Source organism: Lithobates pipiens, unplaced genomic scaffold, assembly GCF_037356315.1.
Source record: "Lithobates pipiens isolate NorthernLeopardFrog02 unplaced genomic scaffold, aLitPip1_a1.2 Scaffold_1, whole genome shotgun sequence".
Classification (NCBI taxonomy): Eukaryota; Metazoa; Chordata; class Amphibia; order Anura; family Ranidae; genus Lithobates; species Lithobates pipiens.
This window is the reverse complement of record NW_027507685.1, coordinates 21138128-21157975: the sequence shown is the minus strand read 5'-3', so window position 1 is coordinate 21157975 and position 19848 is coordinate 21138128. Positions and strand designations below refer to the sequence as shown.

The 19848-nt window shown below is 40.5% G+C and overlaps 1 protein-coding gene across 2 annotated transcripts in view; it reads left to right on the top strand.

The window, feature by feature from the left end:
- The window catches only part of LOC143984559 (DNA damage-regulated autophagy modulator protein 1-like), a 35227-nt gene extending 15379 nt beyond the window's left edge, over window positions 1–19848 (top strand). The window contains exons 4-8 of one of the 2 annotated variants that reach the window (XM_077484651.1): window positions 740–882; window positions 14118–14289; window positions 15930–15985; window positions 19176–19262; window positions 19386–19848. In XM_077484651.1, coding sequence (XP_077340777.1) covers window positions 740–882; window positions 14118–14289; window positions 15930–15985; window positions 19176–19262; window positions 19386–19619 — 692 coding nt within the window. In that variant the 3' untranslated portion in view covers window positions 19620–19848. The remainder of the gene's footprint in view (window positions 1–739; window positions 883–14117; window positions 14290–15929; window positions 15986–19175; window positions 19263–19385) is intronic. The other variant, XM_077484659.1, reaches the window with a different exon arrangement.

Here is a 19848-nt window from a genome sequence, read left to right as displayed (position 1 = left end):
CTATGTAGATTATTTTGCATGTGACCAGATATTTTACTGTAAGTTCTAACATTTTGTAAATTGCCCACTAGATGGCATTTCAATCCATTTCTATGCACATACACACAGGAGCGATGGAGGAAATCGCATTTGATTCCGACAGCATATTTAGGTCTGGTATGAGATAGAAGCCTATGGGTGCTTTGAAATGCGTTACGAAAGGTCATCCTCCGGTGTGACGTCACTTCTTGTTCCGCACCTTTCACTGTGGTTCCTGCTGACTTCCTGCCATGGCTGCCAAGCAGTTCCAAGGCTTTCTGTACCACATGGGCTGCTGCTGCTGATGTGCCCTTCTAGGTGAATGATCCCTGTAACAGCCCTGATAATACTGAAAAGCGCATGTCTGTGGATTTATGTGGGTTTACATTTGGCTGCTGTATTAAAGTTATCACTAATACTGCACTTAGTTGGCACCCTCTTGTACAGTATCCTTTTGTAATCAAGTCTTAACAAGTGTCTTGTGTCTCTCCTCCTCCTCTGATCACTGGCAGCCAGGGAGAGGCAGAGGAAGAGAAACAGTGCGGGCGGCTGCAGGGTCCCAACTGAATCCTGGTCTGTGCAGCAGTAGGCACAGCGTGCCGTGGATTGGGGATACACACATTATATAAACACACACTGTCACCAGGATTTGTTTTTAGTTATTTCCTAAAATAAAGATTTGTGCGTTTCTTGCTCATTTTAATATCATATTGTATTTCAGATGCGATTTTGTCATATTGTATGTACAGATACTACGCCATGAAGTCTTCAAAAAGTCAGCATTGTTATCCCCACCTACAGTATGCTATCCTTGGACTTGGATGGATTGCCTGTGTTGGCACAGTAATTGTTGCTATATTTCCGGTATGTAAAAAAACCCTTACAAATCACAATGTAAGGCAGGAGTAGGCAACCCGTCGCCCGCGGGCAGGTGACAGGTAGGTTGCATCCCTTCTTTGCCAACCCCAGATTGCTCCTCCCACATATGCAGAGTGGCACAGGGAAGGAACAACTTTAAGCTGAGCCACTAACAAGCATAACGAAGGGCAGTCTGGACAGGAAGGGCCGGGGGGGGGGAGGGGTGTAATCTACTGGAACTGATCCCCTATAGCTCCCACTGCAGCAGCTTAAAGAGGTCAGGAGGGAAAAGAGAAGAAGCTGGAACTACAGGGGATCACTTGTAGTAAATGCCACCCACGCTGCACCTCCTGTACAGGTTCCCCTTCCTTCTGCTGCCCCAGACCCCTTTTGTGCCCCCCCCCCCCCACAACACTCCCACAGAGCTGCAGGTTCCCCTTCCTCTCCCTCCCACTGGCTGCCGTAGGGATCAATTCAGGATGGGGAGCAGAGGAAGGGGCTGGTTAATATTACAGTACCAATCACTCGCCGTGTGTGTTCACAACTGAAGCATAGTAAACTCAGTTTTCTATGCTTCGGTGTGTGAATGAACAGGGAGACTGTGCAGTGCTCTTCCTGTTTATTTTGTGTAGCTGAGGCTTCAGAGATGGAGATTGAGGCTGCAGTCCTCAATCTCCTTTCTCTGGGGCTGAATGAGTACTGCTGGCACTGGGGATCTACAGTTCATTGAGGGAACCATGAATGCCAACATGTACTGTGACATACTGAAGCAGAGCATGTTCCCCTCCCTTCAGACTGTGTGGCAGGGCGGTATTCCAACATAGCGACCCTGAAAACACAGCCAAGACGACCACTGCCTTGCTAAAGAAGCTGAGAGTGAAGGTGATGGACTGGTCAAGCATGTCTCCAGACCTAAACCCTAGGACGAAGAGGACTCCAGTGACAACCTGTGAAGCTCTTGTGAACTCTGTGACCAAGAGGGTTAAGGCAGTGCTGGAAAATAATGGTGGCTACACAAAATATTGACACTTCGGGCCCAATTTGGACATTTTCACTTAGGGGGGTACTCACTTTTGTTAGTTATTAATGGCTGTGTGTTGAGCCATTTTGAGGGGACCACAAATTTACACTGTTATACAAGCTATACACTCACTACTTTACATTGTAGCCAAGTGTCATTTCTTGTCACATGAAAAGATATAATAAAATATTTACAAAAATGTGAGGGGTGTACTCACTTTTGTGAGATACTGTATATCAACCTAAACTTAAGAATAAATTTTTTTTGGATATGTATTATAGAAAAAGTAAAAATGTTTTTTTATTTTTTCAAAATTGTCGCTCTTTGTTTATAGCAAAAAATAGATAAGATTGCGCTATGGACAAATTCCACCCGTTCGCCACACAGGCAAGGGAAAAAAAGAAGAATATATATATAATGTAATATGGTGAAATCTAAATAAATTGAAAGTAAATAAAAATAAATTATAGATTAAACTAAAGGGGTTAAAGCTGCCTGTGCTTGAGACCTGTCCCTAAGGATAGGAATAGGTTAGAAATCTAAAATATAAATTAAGCTTTGGCGCTAAAACCTTTTTGTGCACTGTGAATACTAAAATCATATATGAGTGTGAGATGATTTATTATCTCTGCTGGTACTCTGAAGAATATTAAAACAAATTTCAGTGAAAACCTCTTAAAACCACTGTATACGTGTAAAAGAATGCGTGAAAAAAGAAAAGGGGATGTGTGTCTGTTAATTTACACCTCAGAAAATGCACATATGTATTGGAAAAAGTGGTGAATCGATCATATAAAAAACAATTCTACTGTGCTCGATAAACATACATAAACCAATATCTGAAAAAACATATGCAAATATGTTCAAAGTGATAACGTTTTGTGAAAGTACCCAAAAGAATAATAATAATAGTAACAAAAAATCTTATAATGTCCAACGGAAATTTTCAAAGTCGCATCAACCAGTTGCTGTAAAAACGCATGGAACTTTCATCAAATGAGGAAGGTAGAGTAAAGTGACTAGTGCAGAAGGGTTAAATACATTCCTCTCCGGTGCGCCACTCTGTGTTAGGCAAAAAGTATGTATATGTGCTCACCAGACAAAAAACCCTCAATGGGTTAATCAGGCAGCCACAGTATGAGCCACTGTGCAGCTTTCTTTGGGCTCTGCTTCTGCTATGCTGGGGAGATGCTTTATACTTTTCCTTCCACAAGTGGTCCATTTAGCAATTATACATGAAGGGAAACAGAAGTACAAACATAGTGCAATACTGTTGTTTGAACGTTTTTATGTTTATTAAGAAGTCAGGTTACTCACAATATCCAAAGAGACAAAATCGCTTTCAAATTAGCCGCGCCGGCGTTACTGCTTGTATGCCAGTGTAAGGTGCACGTTCTAGGCCACGCCCTACGCGTTTCGTCAGAGCGACGTCATCTGGAGCGGCCATATTGGTGCACCCTCACGTTTATGTAGGGTGCAGTGCTCTTCTGCGCTTGCGCGAGTGTATCAGCGCCATCTTTATTATGGGAATGCCCTATACGAGCCGCTGTGTATCTATTACATACTGTGTGCTCGTCTTACGACAGCACAAACATGGAAAGGCTGTTTTATTATTGTGGACACAGGATATGTTATGTTCTGTGGTGTGTTCACTTCTATCAATCCAACTAGAAACGTTTCTTTATGCATATTATTGCGGACTCAGGGCATGACAAATTATTAAGCTATAGAGCACCGCAACCTGCATATCACATTCCGGTATGTTATAAAAGGCTATTGACAGCTATACATGACATGTATATAAAAATATATATATAAAAATTATCGTAAAAAGATCCTTTTATATAAAATAGAAAAAAATATAATAAAAATAAAAGACATTAATTTCTGTGTACATAGAACTGTATTAATAAAAACAATAATAATTTTTCTAACCACCCATGACCCTTGCTAACCTATCAGAATGCAGGGTTTTTATCTGCATTCTTAAAAATGTGGATCATGGTTGTAGTTGCTGAAAAACAAATTGTATCAAATTGTATACTCACTTCCCTGGTATATGAATATACTCCAGGGGGAAAGGTATTGGGATAAAATGAAGGAAAAAGAAGGGAAGGGAAAATAGGTAAATGGAACAAACTGGAAATATGAGTGTATGTGTACATATGTGTACTTTTATGTCTGCACTTCCCTGTAATACAAATCAGGAGGGTAATTACAAATAAGATAAAAGGAGTATGTTGTGAGGGAGTCTGTTCTTAAAATCATTTTCAAAAACACTTTTTTTAAAACCATTTTCTAAACATTATTTAAAACTTTTTTCTACAAACGGCAGTTAGGGTGAGAACGTATGGTAAAAGGAAGGAACTGACCATAAGGATAAATGGGAAGCAAAGGCCAATATGTGTGTATATATACTGTTTTCATTTGGAAATATGAATGTATAACTTCAGATAGTGTATATGGGCTCTCTTATGGGGGCCAGAGCTCTTTGAGTGGGTCTTTGTATTCTAATGCCACAGTTTTTTAGGGGAACACCCTTAGATACTGGTCGAACATTATACTATACTCTTTGAAGGTGTGGATGGTCCTGCCTTGAGTAGGTGATGTGTATTTTAGAGTGGGGACTTGCTGGGTTTTAAAAATTAGTCAGAAAGCAATTTAAATCCAACTCTACATTCATTCCCTGTGGCTGGAGGGTATCCAAATTGTATATCCATTTGGTTTCGTTTCTGGATATTTTGATGGTTTTGTCCTCACCTCTCCAGTGGGCCCTGATTTTATCAATACCGTAAAACACCATTTGTCCTGGGTCCCGGTTATGGTAATCCCTAAAGTGTCTGGAAACACTGTGATTGGGGTACCCTTTTTTGATGTTTCTAATGTGTTCTCCTATTCTGGTTTGGAGTTCTCTTGTGGTTCGCCCCACATATTGTCTGGAACAGGGACACTCTATAATGTAAGTGACATGCGTGCTCTTGCATGTAATGAGCTCATTTATTCTAAATTCTTTTTTGTTTGAAGATGACTGGAAGGTGGTTCTCTTCTTTTCAGCTTTTTTGCTATTTCTACAAGGGAGGCATTTGCCACACCTGAAAAAACCTTTTAGATTACCTGCTACTTTGATTTGTTTTGGGGGATCGATGGTATTCTTAACAAGTTTATTTCTCAGTGTGGGTGCCCTTCTGTAAATAAACAGTGGTTTTTTTGGTAGGACATCTTTAAGTGTGTGATCAGCTTTCAGGATGGGCCAGTGTTTTTTAATGATGGATTCAACATCCTTATGTTGTCTATTGTATCCTGTGAGGAAAGCAATTGGTAAATTGTTAATCTTATCTTGTTTTTTGTCTTCCAACAATTTGTTTCGTTCCATTTGTTTTATTTCGTTTTTCAGCTTACGCAAGCCCTTTTCATCATACCCTTTATTTTTAAAACGTTCTATGATTATTTCCGCCTGTTGTTCATAATCAATATTTCTGCTGCAGTTTCTATATAGTCGCATCAGTTGGCCCTTTGGTATGTTTCCCAACCATTTGGCATGATGGCAACTGTTTGTGGGGATGTAGCCATTGCGGTCGGTGGGTTTGAAAAAGGTGCGTGTGCCCAGCCTGTTTCCTTCTTTATATATTTGTAGGTCTAAATAGTCCACACTGCTGTTGTTGTAATTACCGGTGAATTTTATATTGTAGATATTATTATTGATCTCATATTGATATACATACTTTTTGCCTAACACAGAGTGGCGCACCGGAGAGGAATGTATTTAACCCTTCTGCACTAGTCACTTTACTCTACCTTCCTCATTTGATGAAAGTTCCATGCGTTTTTACAGCAACTGGTTGATGCGACTTTGAAAATTTCCGTTGGACATTATAAGATTTTTTGTTACTATTATTATTATTCTTTTGGGTACTTTCACAAAACGTTATCACTTTGAACATATTTGCATATGTTTTTTCAGATATTGGTTTATGTATGTTTATCGAGCACAGTAGAATTGTTTTTTATATGATCGATTCACCACTTTTTCCAATACATATGTGCATTTTCTGAGGTGTAAATTAACAGACACACATCCCCTTTTCTTTTTTCACGCATTCTTTTACACGTATACAGTGGTTTTAAGAGGTTTTCACTGAAATTTGTTTTAATATTCTTCAGAGTACCAGCAGAGATAATAAATCATCTCACACTCATATATGATTTTAGTATTCACAGTGCACAAAAAGGTTTTAGCGCCAAAGCTTAATTTATATTTTAGATTTCTAACCTATTCCTATCCTTAGGGACAGGTCTCAAGCACAGGCAGCTTTAACCCCTTTAGTTTAATCTATAATTTATTTTTATTTACTTTCAATTTATTTAGATTTCACCATATTACATTATATATATATTCTTCTTTTTTTCCCTTGCCTGTGTGGCGAACGGGTGGAATTTGTCCATAGCGCAATCTTATCTATTTTTTGCTATTCCTTGTGAAACATATTGTTTCCACTCTAAGTTGCAGCAATGGACATCTTTAAATATGTTAACAGCAGAAAAGTCAATCTAATGGAGGTGTTCAATCAGGAACATGTGGTTATCAAACAGGACTTAGAAAGTTTATTCAAACACCTGAAACACTGCTTAGAAAAACAATTGAGAGTATGGTGGGATGTGGCCATACTAGAGATGTACATAACTGAGAAAATAACCCCTAGAAGATTACGTTGGGATGTTTCTCCAAATGATGCAGTAAATGATAAACAACTGATGGACGATTGGTATAGGTTCTTTAATCAAAGTGAAACCGAATTGTTACAAAAAATAGTGGTGAGGCGACAGCACAAATTAAGAAATATAGAAATGGAGATCACACAACTTAGGGATCAATTAACACCATTTAAAGAAACAGAAGAATACATAAACAAGGAAAAGGAATTACAGGAAACTATAAAGAAGTATGACAAAGAAGTGCAACAGAAAAAACAAAAGAAGTTTAAAAGGGACGTATTGGATTACAAGAACCAACAGGTTTACAAATGGCAGACAGATAACAACTATAGCGATGTAGAGAATGAAACTTCCCTGATGGAAGAATCAGGAGAAAATGAAACACAAGAAGAAGAGCAACATTGGGAAAGGGGCATACAGACACAAAGTAACACCATCAGACTGGATACCCCTGCCACACCAGCTCATAGAAGGCCAGAAGGTAGAAATCCTATAGAACAAACTCAGAACAGATATTGGGACAACCGCACTCCCTACACGCCAAACATCCCAAGACATTCCAATAGATACTCGCCCCTGAGGGAATACCCCCAATATACCCCCTATGGAAATAGGGGATATAACAGGGATTTTTTTCACAGGGGGCAGGAACGAAGACCACCCAGAATACCGGATACATATCACGATCCACGGAGAGAGGGAAGACCTTTCCGATATCCGGAAAGAAACCAACAAAGAGGCCATTACAGAAATGGAGGTTGGAATCCGAGATGGACCAGACAAGACAACCCAGGGAGAAATCATGGAGGATACGAACGCCCCTGGCAACAGAGGAGGGCAGAACCGTACAGACCATCGGACTGGCAAACAGAAAACGCACAAGGGGGAAGAGAGGAGGCCTCCAGAAAAAGAAGAAGAGAACAATAGGAGATGGTATTTATAATCTTAGCCAGGTCGTATTCACAGAGGAAGAACTTAGAGTTTTGGATATGGGGTTGAAATTTGCCCCTGATAGAGGTCTGGACAAATTTGAAACCTACATTGATCTTCAAAAATTTGTGAGAAAACTCAATATTAAAAAGTTTTTTGGCCCAACAAAGCTTAACATAAGGGAGAATGACAACACTCTATATAAACACTCACAATTAAGGAACAACTCCACATTTAATCCTAAGGTAACGCAGGATGAAAATATAAAGGTTTTTAAGAAGATGGTGGAGAACGATTTGAAGAATTTGGAAGTAAAAAGAACTAAAGGAAAAAATATATGGGAAACCATTAAGCGGATAGAGAAGCAGAAAGGTATAGTCATTCGACCAGCGGACAAAGGGGGGGGGGTCTGGTAATCTTAAATAAGCAAGACTACGAGAAGGAAATGGAGAAGTTACTAAATATCCCCAACACCTACAAGAAACTGAAGAAAAATCCTAAAGTCGAGTATGAAAAAAATCTAAAGAAATATGTAGCAAAGGGGAAAACCCTCAGTATCTTAAATAAAAAGGAATGCAAATACCTGGTACAGAAGGCACCCAAAACTCCCATCATATATTATGTTCCCAAAATACATAAAAACCAAAACCACCCACCAGGACGACCAATTGTAAGTGGGATCGATTCCTTGTTCTCCAGATTAGGGGCCTACATTGATGGTTTCCTACAACCGTTGGTAACCAAAGGGAAATCTTATTTACGTGACAGCAAACAATTGATAGGAGAATTGAGAAACCTAACTATTGAAGAGAAGGACTTACTGGTCACCATAGATGTGGAATCGTTATATACCAACATAAAACAGGATGATGGGCTCAGTAGTGTCGAGTGGGCATTACAACAGATGTCTGACCTAAAACAAGAACAAATAAAATACTTAATGGAAGGCCTAAAAATGGCAATGCACCACAATTATTTTTGGTACAAGGGAACATACTATAATCAGATCAAAGGTGTAGCCATGGGGGCTAAGTATGCCCCAAGTGTAGCGAATTTATTTCTTAGTAGATGGGAGGAAGAGCAAATCTATGGCGTCCATAGGGAGAACCTTAAACTGTACCGACGGTATATAGATGATATTGTGATAGTATGGGGTGGTACAATAGAACAATTACAAGAATTTTTCAGTGAGATCAATAATAATATCTACAATATAAAATTCACCGGTAATTACAACAACAGCAGTGTGGACTATTTAGACCTACAAATATATAAAGAAGGAAACAGGCTGGGCACACGCACCTTTTTCAAACCCACCGACCGCAATGGCTACATCCCCACAAACAGTTGCCATCATGCCAAAGGGTTGGGAAACATACCAAAGGGCCAACTGATGCGACTATATAGAAACTGCAGCAGAAATATTGATTATGAACAACAGGCGGAAATAATCATAGAACGTTTTAAAAATAAAGGGTATGATGAAAAGGGCTTGCGTAAGCTGAAAAACGAAATAAAACAAATGGAACGAAACAAATTGTGGGAAGACAAAAAACAAGATAAGATTAACAATTTACCAATTGCTTTCCTCACAGGATACAATAGACAACATAAGGATGTTGAATCCATCATTAAAAAACACTGGCCCATCCTGAAAGCTGATCACACACTTAAAGATGTCCTACCAAAAAAACCACTGTTTATTTACAGAAGGGCACCCACACTGAGAAATAAACTTGTTAAGAATACCATCGATCCCCCAAAACAAATCAAAGTAGCAGGTAATCTAAAAGGTTTTTTCAGGTGTGGCAAATGCCTCCCTTGTAGAAATAGCAAAAAAGCTGAAAAGAAGAGAACCACCTTCCAGTCATCTTCAAACAAAAAAGAATTTAGAATAAATGAGCTCATTACATGCAAGAGCACGCATGTCACTTACATTATAGAGTGTCCCTGTTCCAGACAATATGTGGGGCGAACCACAAGAGAACTCCAAACCAGAATAGGAGAACACATTAGAAACATCAAAAAAGGGTACCCCAATCACAGTGTTTCCAGACACTTTAGGGATTACCATAACCGGGACCCAGGACAAATGGTGTTTTACGGTATTGATAAAATCAGGGCCCACTGGAGAGGTGAGGACAAAACCATCAAAATATCCAGAAACGAAACCAAATGGATATACAATTTGGATACCCTCCAGCCACAGGGAATGAATGTAGAGTTGGATTTAAATTGCTTTCTGACTAATTTTTAAAACCCAGCAAGTCCCCACTCTAAAATACACATCACCTACTCAAGGCAGGACCATCCACACCTTCAAAGAGTATAGTATAATGTTCGACCAGTATCTAAGGGTGTTCCCCTAAAAAACTGTGGCATTAGAATACAAAGACCCACTCAAAGAGCTCTGGCCCCCATAAGAGAGCCCATATACACTATCTGAAGTTATACATTCATATTTCCAAATGAAAACAGTATATATACACACATATTGGCCTTTGCTTCCCATTTATCCTTATGGTCAGTTCCTTCCTTTTACCATACGTTCTCACCCTAACTGCCGTTTGTAGAAAAAAGTTTTAAATAATGTTTAGAAAATGGTTTTAAAAAAAGTGTTTTTGAAAATGATTTTAAGAACAGACTCCCTCACAACATACTCCTTTTATCTTATTTGTAATTACCCTCCTGATTTGTATTACAGGGAAGTGCAGACATAAAAGTACACATATGTACACATACACTCATATTTCCAGTTTGTTCCATTTACCTATTTTCCCTTCCCTTCTTTTTCCTTCATTTTATCCCAATACCTTTCCCCCTGGAGTATATTCATATACCAGGGAAGTGAGTATACAATTTGATACAATTTGTTTTTCAGCAACTACAACCATGATCCACATTTTTAAGAATGCAGATAAAAACCCTGCATTCTGATAGGTTAGCAAGGGTCATGGGTGGTTAGAAAAATTATTATTGTTTTTATTAATACAGTTCTATGTACACAGAAATTAATGTCTTTTATTTTTATTATATTTTTTTCTATTTTATATAAAAGGATCTTTTTACGATAATTTTTATATATATATTTTTATATACATGTCATGTATAGCTGTCAATAGCCTTTTATAACATACCGGAATGTGATATGCAGGTTGCGGTGCTCTATAGCTTAATAATTTGTCATGCCCTGAGTCCGCAATAATATGCATAAAGAAACGTTTCTAGTTGGATTGATAGAAGTGAACACACCACAGAACATAACATATCCTGTGTCCACAATAATAAAACAGCCTTTCCATGTTTGTGCTGTCGTAAGACGAGCACACAGTATGTAATAGATACACAGCGGCTCGTATAGGGCATTCCCATAATAAAGATGGCGCTGATACACTCGCGCAAGCGCAGAAGAGCACTGCACCCTACATAAACGTGAGGGTGCACCAATATGGCCGCTCCAGATGACGTCGCTCTGACGAAACGCGTAGGGCGTGGCCTAGAACGTGCACCTTACACTGGCATACAAGCAGTAACGCCGGCGCGGCTAATTTGAAAGCGATTTTGTCTCTTTGGATATTGTGAGTAACCTGACTTCTTAATAAACATAAAAAACGTTCAAACAACAGTATTGCACTATGTTTGTACTTCTGTTTCCCTTCATGTATAATTGCTAAACGGACCACTTGTGGAAGGAAAAGTATAAAGCATCTCCCCAGCATAGCAGAAGCAGAGCCCAAAGAAAGCTGCACAGTGGCTCATACTGTGGCTGCCTGATTAACCCATTGAGGGTTTTTTGTCTGGTGAGCACATATACATACTTTTTGCCTAACACAGAGTGGCGCACCGGAGAGGAATGTATTTAACCCTTCTGCACTAGTCACTTTACTCTACCTTCCTCATTTGATGAAAGTTCCATGCGTTTTTACAGCAACTGGTTGATGCGACTTTGAAAATTTCCGTTGGACATTATAAGATTTTTTGTTACTATTATTATTATTCTTTTGGGTACTTTCACAAAACGTTATCACTTTGAACATATTTGCATATGTTTTTTCAGATATTGGTTTATGTATGTTTATCGAGCACAGTAGAATTGTTTTTTATATGATCGATTCACCACTTTTTCCAATACATATGTGCATTTTCTGAGGTGTAAATTAACAGACACACATCTCCTTTTCTTTTTTCACGCATTCTTTTACACGTATACAGTGGTTTTAAGAGGTTTTCACTGAAATTTGTTTTAATATTCTTCAGAGTACCAGCAGAGATAATAAATCATCTCACACTCATATATGATTTTAGTATTCACAGTGCACAAAAAGGTTTTAGCGCCAAAGCTTAATTTATATTTTAGCTCTTTGTTTATAGTGCAGAAAAAAAAAAAAAAAGCAGAGATGATCAAATACCACCAAAGGAAAGCTCTATTTGTGGGGGTAAAAAAAAAAAAGACGTCAGTTTTGTTTGGGTACAGCCAGCGTCACATGACAGCACAATTGTCAGTTAACAAGATGCAGTGCCATATCACAAAAAATGGCCTGGTCATTAAAGTGGTTGTAAACCCTTACAAACCACTTTGACCTACAAGTAAGCCTAGAGTAAGGATTACCTGCAAGAAATATCTCCTCAACCTACACGGTTTAGGAGATATGTACTACAAGACAGCGACAGCCGTAGACAGCAGCACGCAGGCACACTATCGCCGTTAGCAGTATGCCAGTGCTAACGCCGATATGCTGCTAGTGGCGGCTCCTGTGTGCATGCGCGGGAGTGAAGTCATCGCTGCTCTGGGGCTGTGAGTGGCCGGAGCAGCGATACTCGGAAGAAGATGGATGCTCCGGACTACAGGGGACACCGGTGACTTCACTGGCTCCTGTGTCAGGTAAGTGACACATAATGGGCTACTATGCGATGCATAGTAGTCCATTATGCTTTACCTTTGCAGGGAGACCAAGAGGAAGTAAACCCATTAGGGTTTACTTACTTTTTAAGGGGGCAAATCCTTCCGGTCCTTAAGTAGTTAAAAATCACACTTTAAACATTTTTGCAGCGGATCGGTGTGAGGCTGGGTTCACACATATGCAAATTGGATGCAGGTTTCCCTACATCCAGTTCGTATGACAGGAGACAGTGATCGGCTCTCAATGGAGCCGGTACAAACAGCTTGGGGGTGGCCGCAGAGCGCACTGGAAAAGGGTCCTGTGCGTCTTTGGCTCAGTTTCAGGTGCGAGTTCAGGCAAAAAGTCTGATTTGCACCTGAAACGATGTACAGGGACGCACAGGGCGCCATGCTGGGAGCCGCGGCCTCAGCTAGTGTGACCTCAGCCTGAAAGTGCCCTATATCAGGATCACAGTCATAAGCAGAGCAGCAATAACTAGGCAGACAGCAATCAGGCAAAACACTGCACCAGTGAAGTAGTTAGGCAAAGGGCTATATACCTTGTAGGTGGATTTTCATAAATGAGGTGACTCAAACGCATGTGATGACCCAAACACGTCAAATCATATGATCACATTACTGTATGTGGTTTTCCAAAAACATAATATTCTGTGAATTATGTAACTGTATAAAAAGTTGATAATGTATAAAAAGAATTATCATAATGATGAACCAATCTAGCTTCCTCTTTCTAGTCCCTTCTATAAGACAATTAGATCACAGTACTAATCTCTATTTCCTCGTCAGACCTCCTGGGGATGTTTCTCTCTCATAATCTTTAATGCTGGGTTCACATCGCAGTGCAAAACGGCTCCCAGCAGGGGTCCGGTGCGTCCCCGTTCACCGTTTCAGGTCTGATTTCAGTCCAAAATTTTGGCTGAATTCAGACCTGAAATGGACCAGCAGATGCACAGGACTACTGTGCAATTCGCATCGGAGCCGCCCAGAGATGTGTGAACTACGGTCACAATCTGCTGATATGCGGAGAAACCCTCATCCAATTCGCACTAGTGTGGACCCAGCCTTAAACCGCTGAGCCGCTGGTAGTTTGCTGCAAATTGATTCAATTACCCAGACATGCAGCCCATTGGAAGAGTTTTCGTGGAATGCTGCCAAATAAATGAGTTTTTTACTGCACTGAGATGCGCCCTCTGCTGTTCCTTTTTTGTTGCTTTAAGCCATTTCATACAGGCTTCAGCTTATATAAATAAGGGCAATGTGAATAAAAATGTTTTATAAAACTTTCAGAAAGCTTTTGAAAAGCTTTCGTCAAGCTTTGAGCAGCTTTCTCAGGGCCAGCCCGGTACAATGATCTGTCGCAGATCGCACCGCTGCGTGCCCCCGGGGTGTGCATGAGCAGCAAGAGTGACAAGATGCCGACCCAGGGTAAGGGAGCTCACCCTGGCCGTATTATTATAATATGCCAGACAGGAGCTGGTTAAACAGACTTTAATGGTTATGATTTTTATTACGTTGTTGGAGAGTATACTGACCCACCAGAAACACAGGGTTGGTTGCAGATGTGACCATTCAAGTTCCTGCACCTTACTTCTACATTACTGCTTGACGATTAATGTATTATAATGCTTGTTAAAGCTACCTGTATTATGATGTGCCATGTTTATGTTTATATTTTAGGCAGTAACTCATCCCGTGCCACACAGGATTGCTGCCGCCATCTCATTTTTAGGTAGTGCCATACACAACACGTGCCAGGCCATATTCCTATATAAACTTTCATTCAACAGCCGGCTTATGTGCCATCTAAGGATGTCCATCTCTATTATAACACTCCTTTGTCTCATCACCTGTATCCTTTTTAACCGATACTATCAAGAGTGGGAAAAATGTATATTTATTTATTAATGTCTTGCTCACTTTTTCCGCAAAAAAAAAAGTTCCACTTAAAGAGTAACAAAAATAGCAAAGAAAGGAAAGAAAGGAAAAATTATTCTAGGCTATGCAATTGCTACACAAATCATATTGCAATTGAATGTAATTAAAAATGACCTTTCCTTTTCAATCTGCAGCTCTGTAGTTTTCTGTAAAATGCAATATGGCTACCTGGAGGCATTCTGTGCATAGATGGTGTACAGAATGGCCCCCAGATATGTAATTTTCTGCTTGTGTGATTGGCTTACTGATGTTCTGCACAAGTCAGATTTAGGGCATCCCCTGCAACAAAAATCTAATTTTTGGCGACATACTCGCAAAAGGAAAGCCGACCCATTTTCCTCATTAGAACCCTGAAGGTGCAGAAGCTGATTGATCACTATGAAACCACTTCCATTAGATTCACTTTCCATATGGACACAGAGAAAACAAACAGCTATTTCTTCAAAAAGATGACAATTTGCAACATTAAAATCCATATACATAAATCACCCAGTGAAGTTACTGTTTAACTACTTACCGACCGCCCACCGCAGATATACTGCGGCAAAATGGCTCAGCTGCGTAAATCAACGTACCCGTACGTTGGTCCTTGCATGTGATCGCATGGGCGCTCATGGGTCCGGGGGACTCGATGTCTACAGGCCACCTGGGATCACTCCTCAGAGGCAAAACAGGGATCTGCCAATGTAAACAAGGCGGATCCCCATTCTGACATGGGGAGAGAGAGAGAGATAGATCTGCTGTTCCTAGTGATCCAGACCAGCGATCTCTTTGTACTCTGTTAGTCGACTCCCCCCACAGTAACAAAGCACCTCCCCAGGGAACATTTAACCCCTTCCCTTCCAGTGTTTTTGTACAGTGATCAACATATTTTTATAGCACTGATCACTGTATTGGCATCACTAAAAAGTGTCACTTGAGGTCAGATTTGTCCGCCGCAATCTTGCAGACCCATTAAAAATCTCAGATTGCTGGCATTACCAGTAAAAACAATAAAAAAATAAAAAAATGAAGTCTAAATCAATTCCCTATTTTGTAGACACTAACTTTTGCGCAAACCAATCAATATATGCTTATTAGGACTTTTTTTTACCTAAAATACGTAGCAGAATACATATTGGCCTAAACTGATGAATAAATTCGTTTTTCTTTTTAATTTTTGATGGGGGGGAGATATGCATTATAGCAAAAAGTTAAGATAAATGTTTTTTTTTTCAAAATTGTCTGTCTTTTTTATAGCGCAAAAAATAAACATCACAGAGGTGATCAAATACCACCAAAAGAAATCTGTGAGGGGAAAAAAAAGACAATTTTTTTGGGTTACAACGTCGCAAGACCGCGCAATTGTCAGTTAATGCAACGCAGTGCCGTATCGCAAAAAATGGCCTGGTCATTAAGGGGTAAATCCTTCTGGGGTTGAAGTGGTTAAAGTCACATTTCAGGTGTACTTGCACTGTCATGTGCAAAATGCAGCAATTCATATCATATAAAGAACTATAATATACTGTATTACACAGGTTTAATTGTGCTACTTTCCTTAACGAGGCTTGGCAGTTTTCCTCTCGTGTTTAATATGGTGGCAGATCTGCTCTGGAAGTCTGTGTTTAGATGTACGTTTCCATTTCCTTAAAAGCATTTCTGGTTATCTCTGTAGTTACACTCAATCACAACAGGAATTTTTTTTTTTTTAGTGCAAGAAACTGCAAAGCAGTTAAAACTATGGTTGAGATCGATGCCCACTGTTATTGTTATATCGGTAATGGTTAACGTGGCTTTCAGGTGGTGGACTGGGAAAGCGGACCCGGCTAATACTATTGCCAACCTTAACTAAAGCCTTAATTTAGGGACCAGTACATAAATTCTCAAATAATCTTTAAACTGTATTTAATTTTTTTTTGTCTAAATTAAATTAATTCAGAATCCATACAACATTGATTAGCCCATTGGGGTGGATTTAATAGAGAAAAATCAGCTGTTTACTTTGCAGGGGAAATTTCTAGGTAAGTGAAGAGAAGTTCTGCTGGCTGCCATCATCCAATCACGCAAGTAAAAATAATTTTTTGTGGTATTTTTTCCTTGCACATGATTTGTTATTTTTTGCAAAGTGAATTGCCACCACATGCACACAGAATCTAGTTCAGCTGTACATAGTATTCAATCGCCTTTTATCTTCAGCTTGTTTAATTAAGGTTTGACCATAAGCCCTCGTTCACATTGGAGCGACTTATAATGCGATTTGACAGGTCACGCTATTCCACTGTTCAAATTGGTGCGCCGCCAACTTTGCTTTGTGGCATCGTTTTGAAAAAGTAGTGCACCACTTTTGGCAATTTCGGGTGCAACTTGCATAGACATCCGTGCATGAAGCTGCACAGAAGTCTTCTAAGTCGCACTCAAAGTCACACTGACATGCGGCTTTGAAATGGTGCAGTTTCAGAGTTCAAAACTGCAGTCAATGTAAACTAGGGCTTAAACCTAGAAGCGGATTGGTTACTATGCACACCAGATTTTAATTGTAAAAGTTTTGTAAAAGTTTTAGTAAATCTCCCTTATCATGGTATATGCCATTCTAAAATAGGAGGAGCTTCTTTTTCTTGCTATAGCAAGTTTATTAGCAATGTTGTAAGTTTTCCATCAGCCCTTTCCATTGCTAGATGCAGGGGCGTAACTATAGGGGGTGCAGCAGTCGCGACCGCAACCGGGCCCTGTGATGCAGGGGGCCCATGCAGCCCCCTCTACATATGGCCGGCAGCAGCATAGGCAGCTAGGGGTACCAGTGCACCATGCACACGGGTGGCTGGAGGTGGAGGGTGAGTAGCAGAGCTCCATGCTCGACTATCGCACTGGCTGCTCTTTAGTTGTGCATTCCCCGCATGACCTGTGTCCTCAGCCGGCTCCTCAGAGTACCCCTCTCCTGCTCCATGCATTGCCGCTCAGTCCGATGTCTGTTCTCCCATGCCAGAGTCCCACCCCCCGAGTCCGGACCACACTGCACTGCATACTTCTCCCGGGTAAACAAACTTTAAGCACACAGATGCAGTTCAGCCCTATGAGAGCCGGTTCCCCGGAGGACACTGCAGGCTTGTCTGCCAGCCCCCCTCCTCCCCCGTCATACACAGATGATTAAAGGTCTTTCTGGGAGATATGCTGATCACCTGTCCAGCACACTGGATGGAGCCCAGGCCAACATGGATGAGTGCACCGCCTGCAGCTTGGTCATGGTGAGTGAGAGGATCCCATCCCCCACACACCATTACATACCCCCTCCATCTCCCCCTGGGGACAGGGACCCCTTTTCACGTGGGGACAGGGACCCCCACCTCCCCTGGGGACAGGGACCCCTTCTCACCTGGGGACAGTAACTTCATCTGCCCTGGAGAAAAGGACCTCATCAACTTCTGGGGATGGGGACCCCATCCTGCCTAGGGACAGTGGCCCAATGGGGCACCTAAAATTTTTAAAAAAGTGGTGGAACTACAGGGCTCACAAAGGTCATACCTGTGACCACGCCCTGGAGTTCCCCCGCCGGACTTGGAGGGAAGGGCCCTGGCTGGGGTTCAGGGGGGCCCTTCATGTTTTCTTGCATCGGGGCCCTGAAGGTTCTAGTTACGCCACTGGCTAGATACACCAATTATGCCCATTTGCTCAAAACTGTTGTAATTGTAAGCTGAATAAAACCTTTGAAATTTGCTATTAAAATACTGTTTTCGATTAGCGATTTTCACTGTTGCAATGGATAGGAGAAACGGAAGCATTATAGACACAGTGATGCATACCTCCCAACTTTCTGGGATGGGAACAAAGGATACCTATTAGCAAAAGTATGTAGGCATAGGACACACTGCCTGCCACACTCCCTTAAAGCGGAGGGCCGGTTATAAAAAAAAAAAAAAAAAGTCAGCAGCTGCAAACACTGCAGCTGCTGACTTAATAAACACACTCACCTGTCCAGGGCACCCCGTCCCTCGGCTCTCGGGTCCCGGCGCCGCCATCCCTTGTAAGGGAAACAGGCAGCGGAGCCTTATGGCTTCACTGCCCGTTTCCTACTGCGCATGCGCGAGTCCCGCAGCGCTTTCTGAATGGGACGCGCTGTGTTCTGGAACACACAGTTCCCAGAACACAGCGCGACTCATTACCCAGAAGACGCCGCGACGACGACAGAAGACAGAAGATCTCCGCGGAGGAGGAAGAGGAAGATTAGGAGAAAGTGCCTAGCAACAGGCATTTCTGGTAAGTAAAAAAAAAAAATTTTTTTTCATTTTTTTTTTTTTTTTAGATTTTTTGTAATTTTTAACATTTTTTTGTTTTTCAGGGTGGCCCTCCCCTTTAAAGGAGTTATATACAAAAAAAAAAATGATTAGTGAAACTGACAAGTGTTTTTTTTTTTACCACTACTATTCCATTACACTTGCTTTTGCTATTTACAAATGCAGCAATTTAGAAATTGGATGAAAGGTTTAGTACCAGGAAACACTTTTTGAAAGATAAAAAGTGCATTTTATATACAACTATATAGATCAGACCAAAATGAGGGACAAATGAGGAAAGAGGGACTTTGCTCTAAATCAGGGACAGTTGGGCGCTATGGTAATGCATGGTTATCTGAATACTACAAGTGGTTGAGCGATATCTGCATTTTACTGTGGCAGCTCAAGACACGGAGCATGTCTCCCCAGTCTATTGTTGTCTGATGGCATTTGAATACTTTCAACTCTTTCTAGTACATGTATACTAAAATAAAGTTACACAACATACTGAAGCCACTGGCTGGTGTTATAACCAAAAGTATTTGTTTTTTAGATCACTGGGAAAATAGCCATTATAACAGAGTGGATAGGAGCCATTGGAATTCTGGTCTACAAACTCACACACTGTGCAGATTTTCAGGTTTGTATATATAAAAGCAAAGTGCCTACAGAATATTCTGCTGTAGCAGCTTGTATACATTTGTTTTTATTAATGCATGGATACAGGTTGATAATCTCTGTAATATTCCATTTTGATTCCCAGCATCTGGCATTTAAATGGCATTGTAGTTGCAGAGAGAATTGGTTGTTTTTAAGAAAAACACAGCAAGAAATCTGGAATAACTCAGACTGGCGGGTTGCAAGAAAAAACAGATTTCTCAAAATTTTACCACTGCCTCCATGGTTTTACGCTAAAATTGGGCCGTACTGTAGTGAAGAACAGGAGAACAATGTAAAACTGGCCCATCAAAACTTACTTGAGGGCTGTTCCTCTTGAACACGCCTTACCCATATTTGACCATTAAGTCTTTCATTTGCCAAATTCCATGAGCCAGAAGTATATCACGGACAAGGAAAGTGGATACAGCAAAAGTCCAATGTACTTCATTCTGTGGACTAGAAGAGAGATCTTCTGCAAAAGATTCTAAGAAAACCTATCTTTTACTATGAATTTTTTAATGTGACATCTTCTCTTAAAATAAATATTAAAAACCATTTTAACAGAA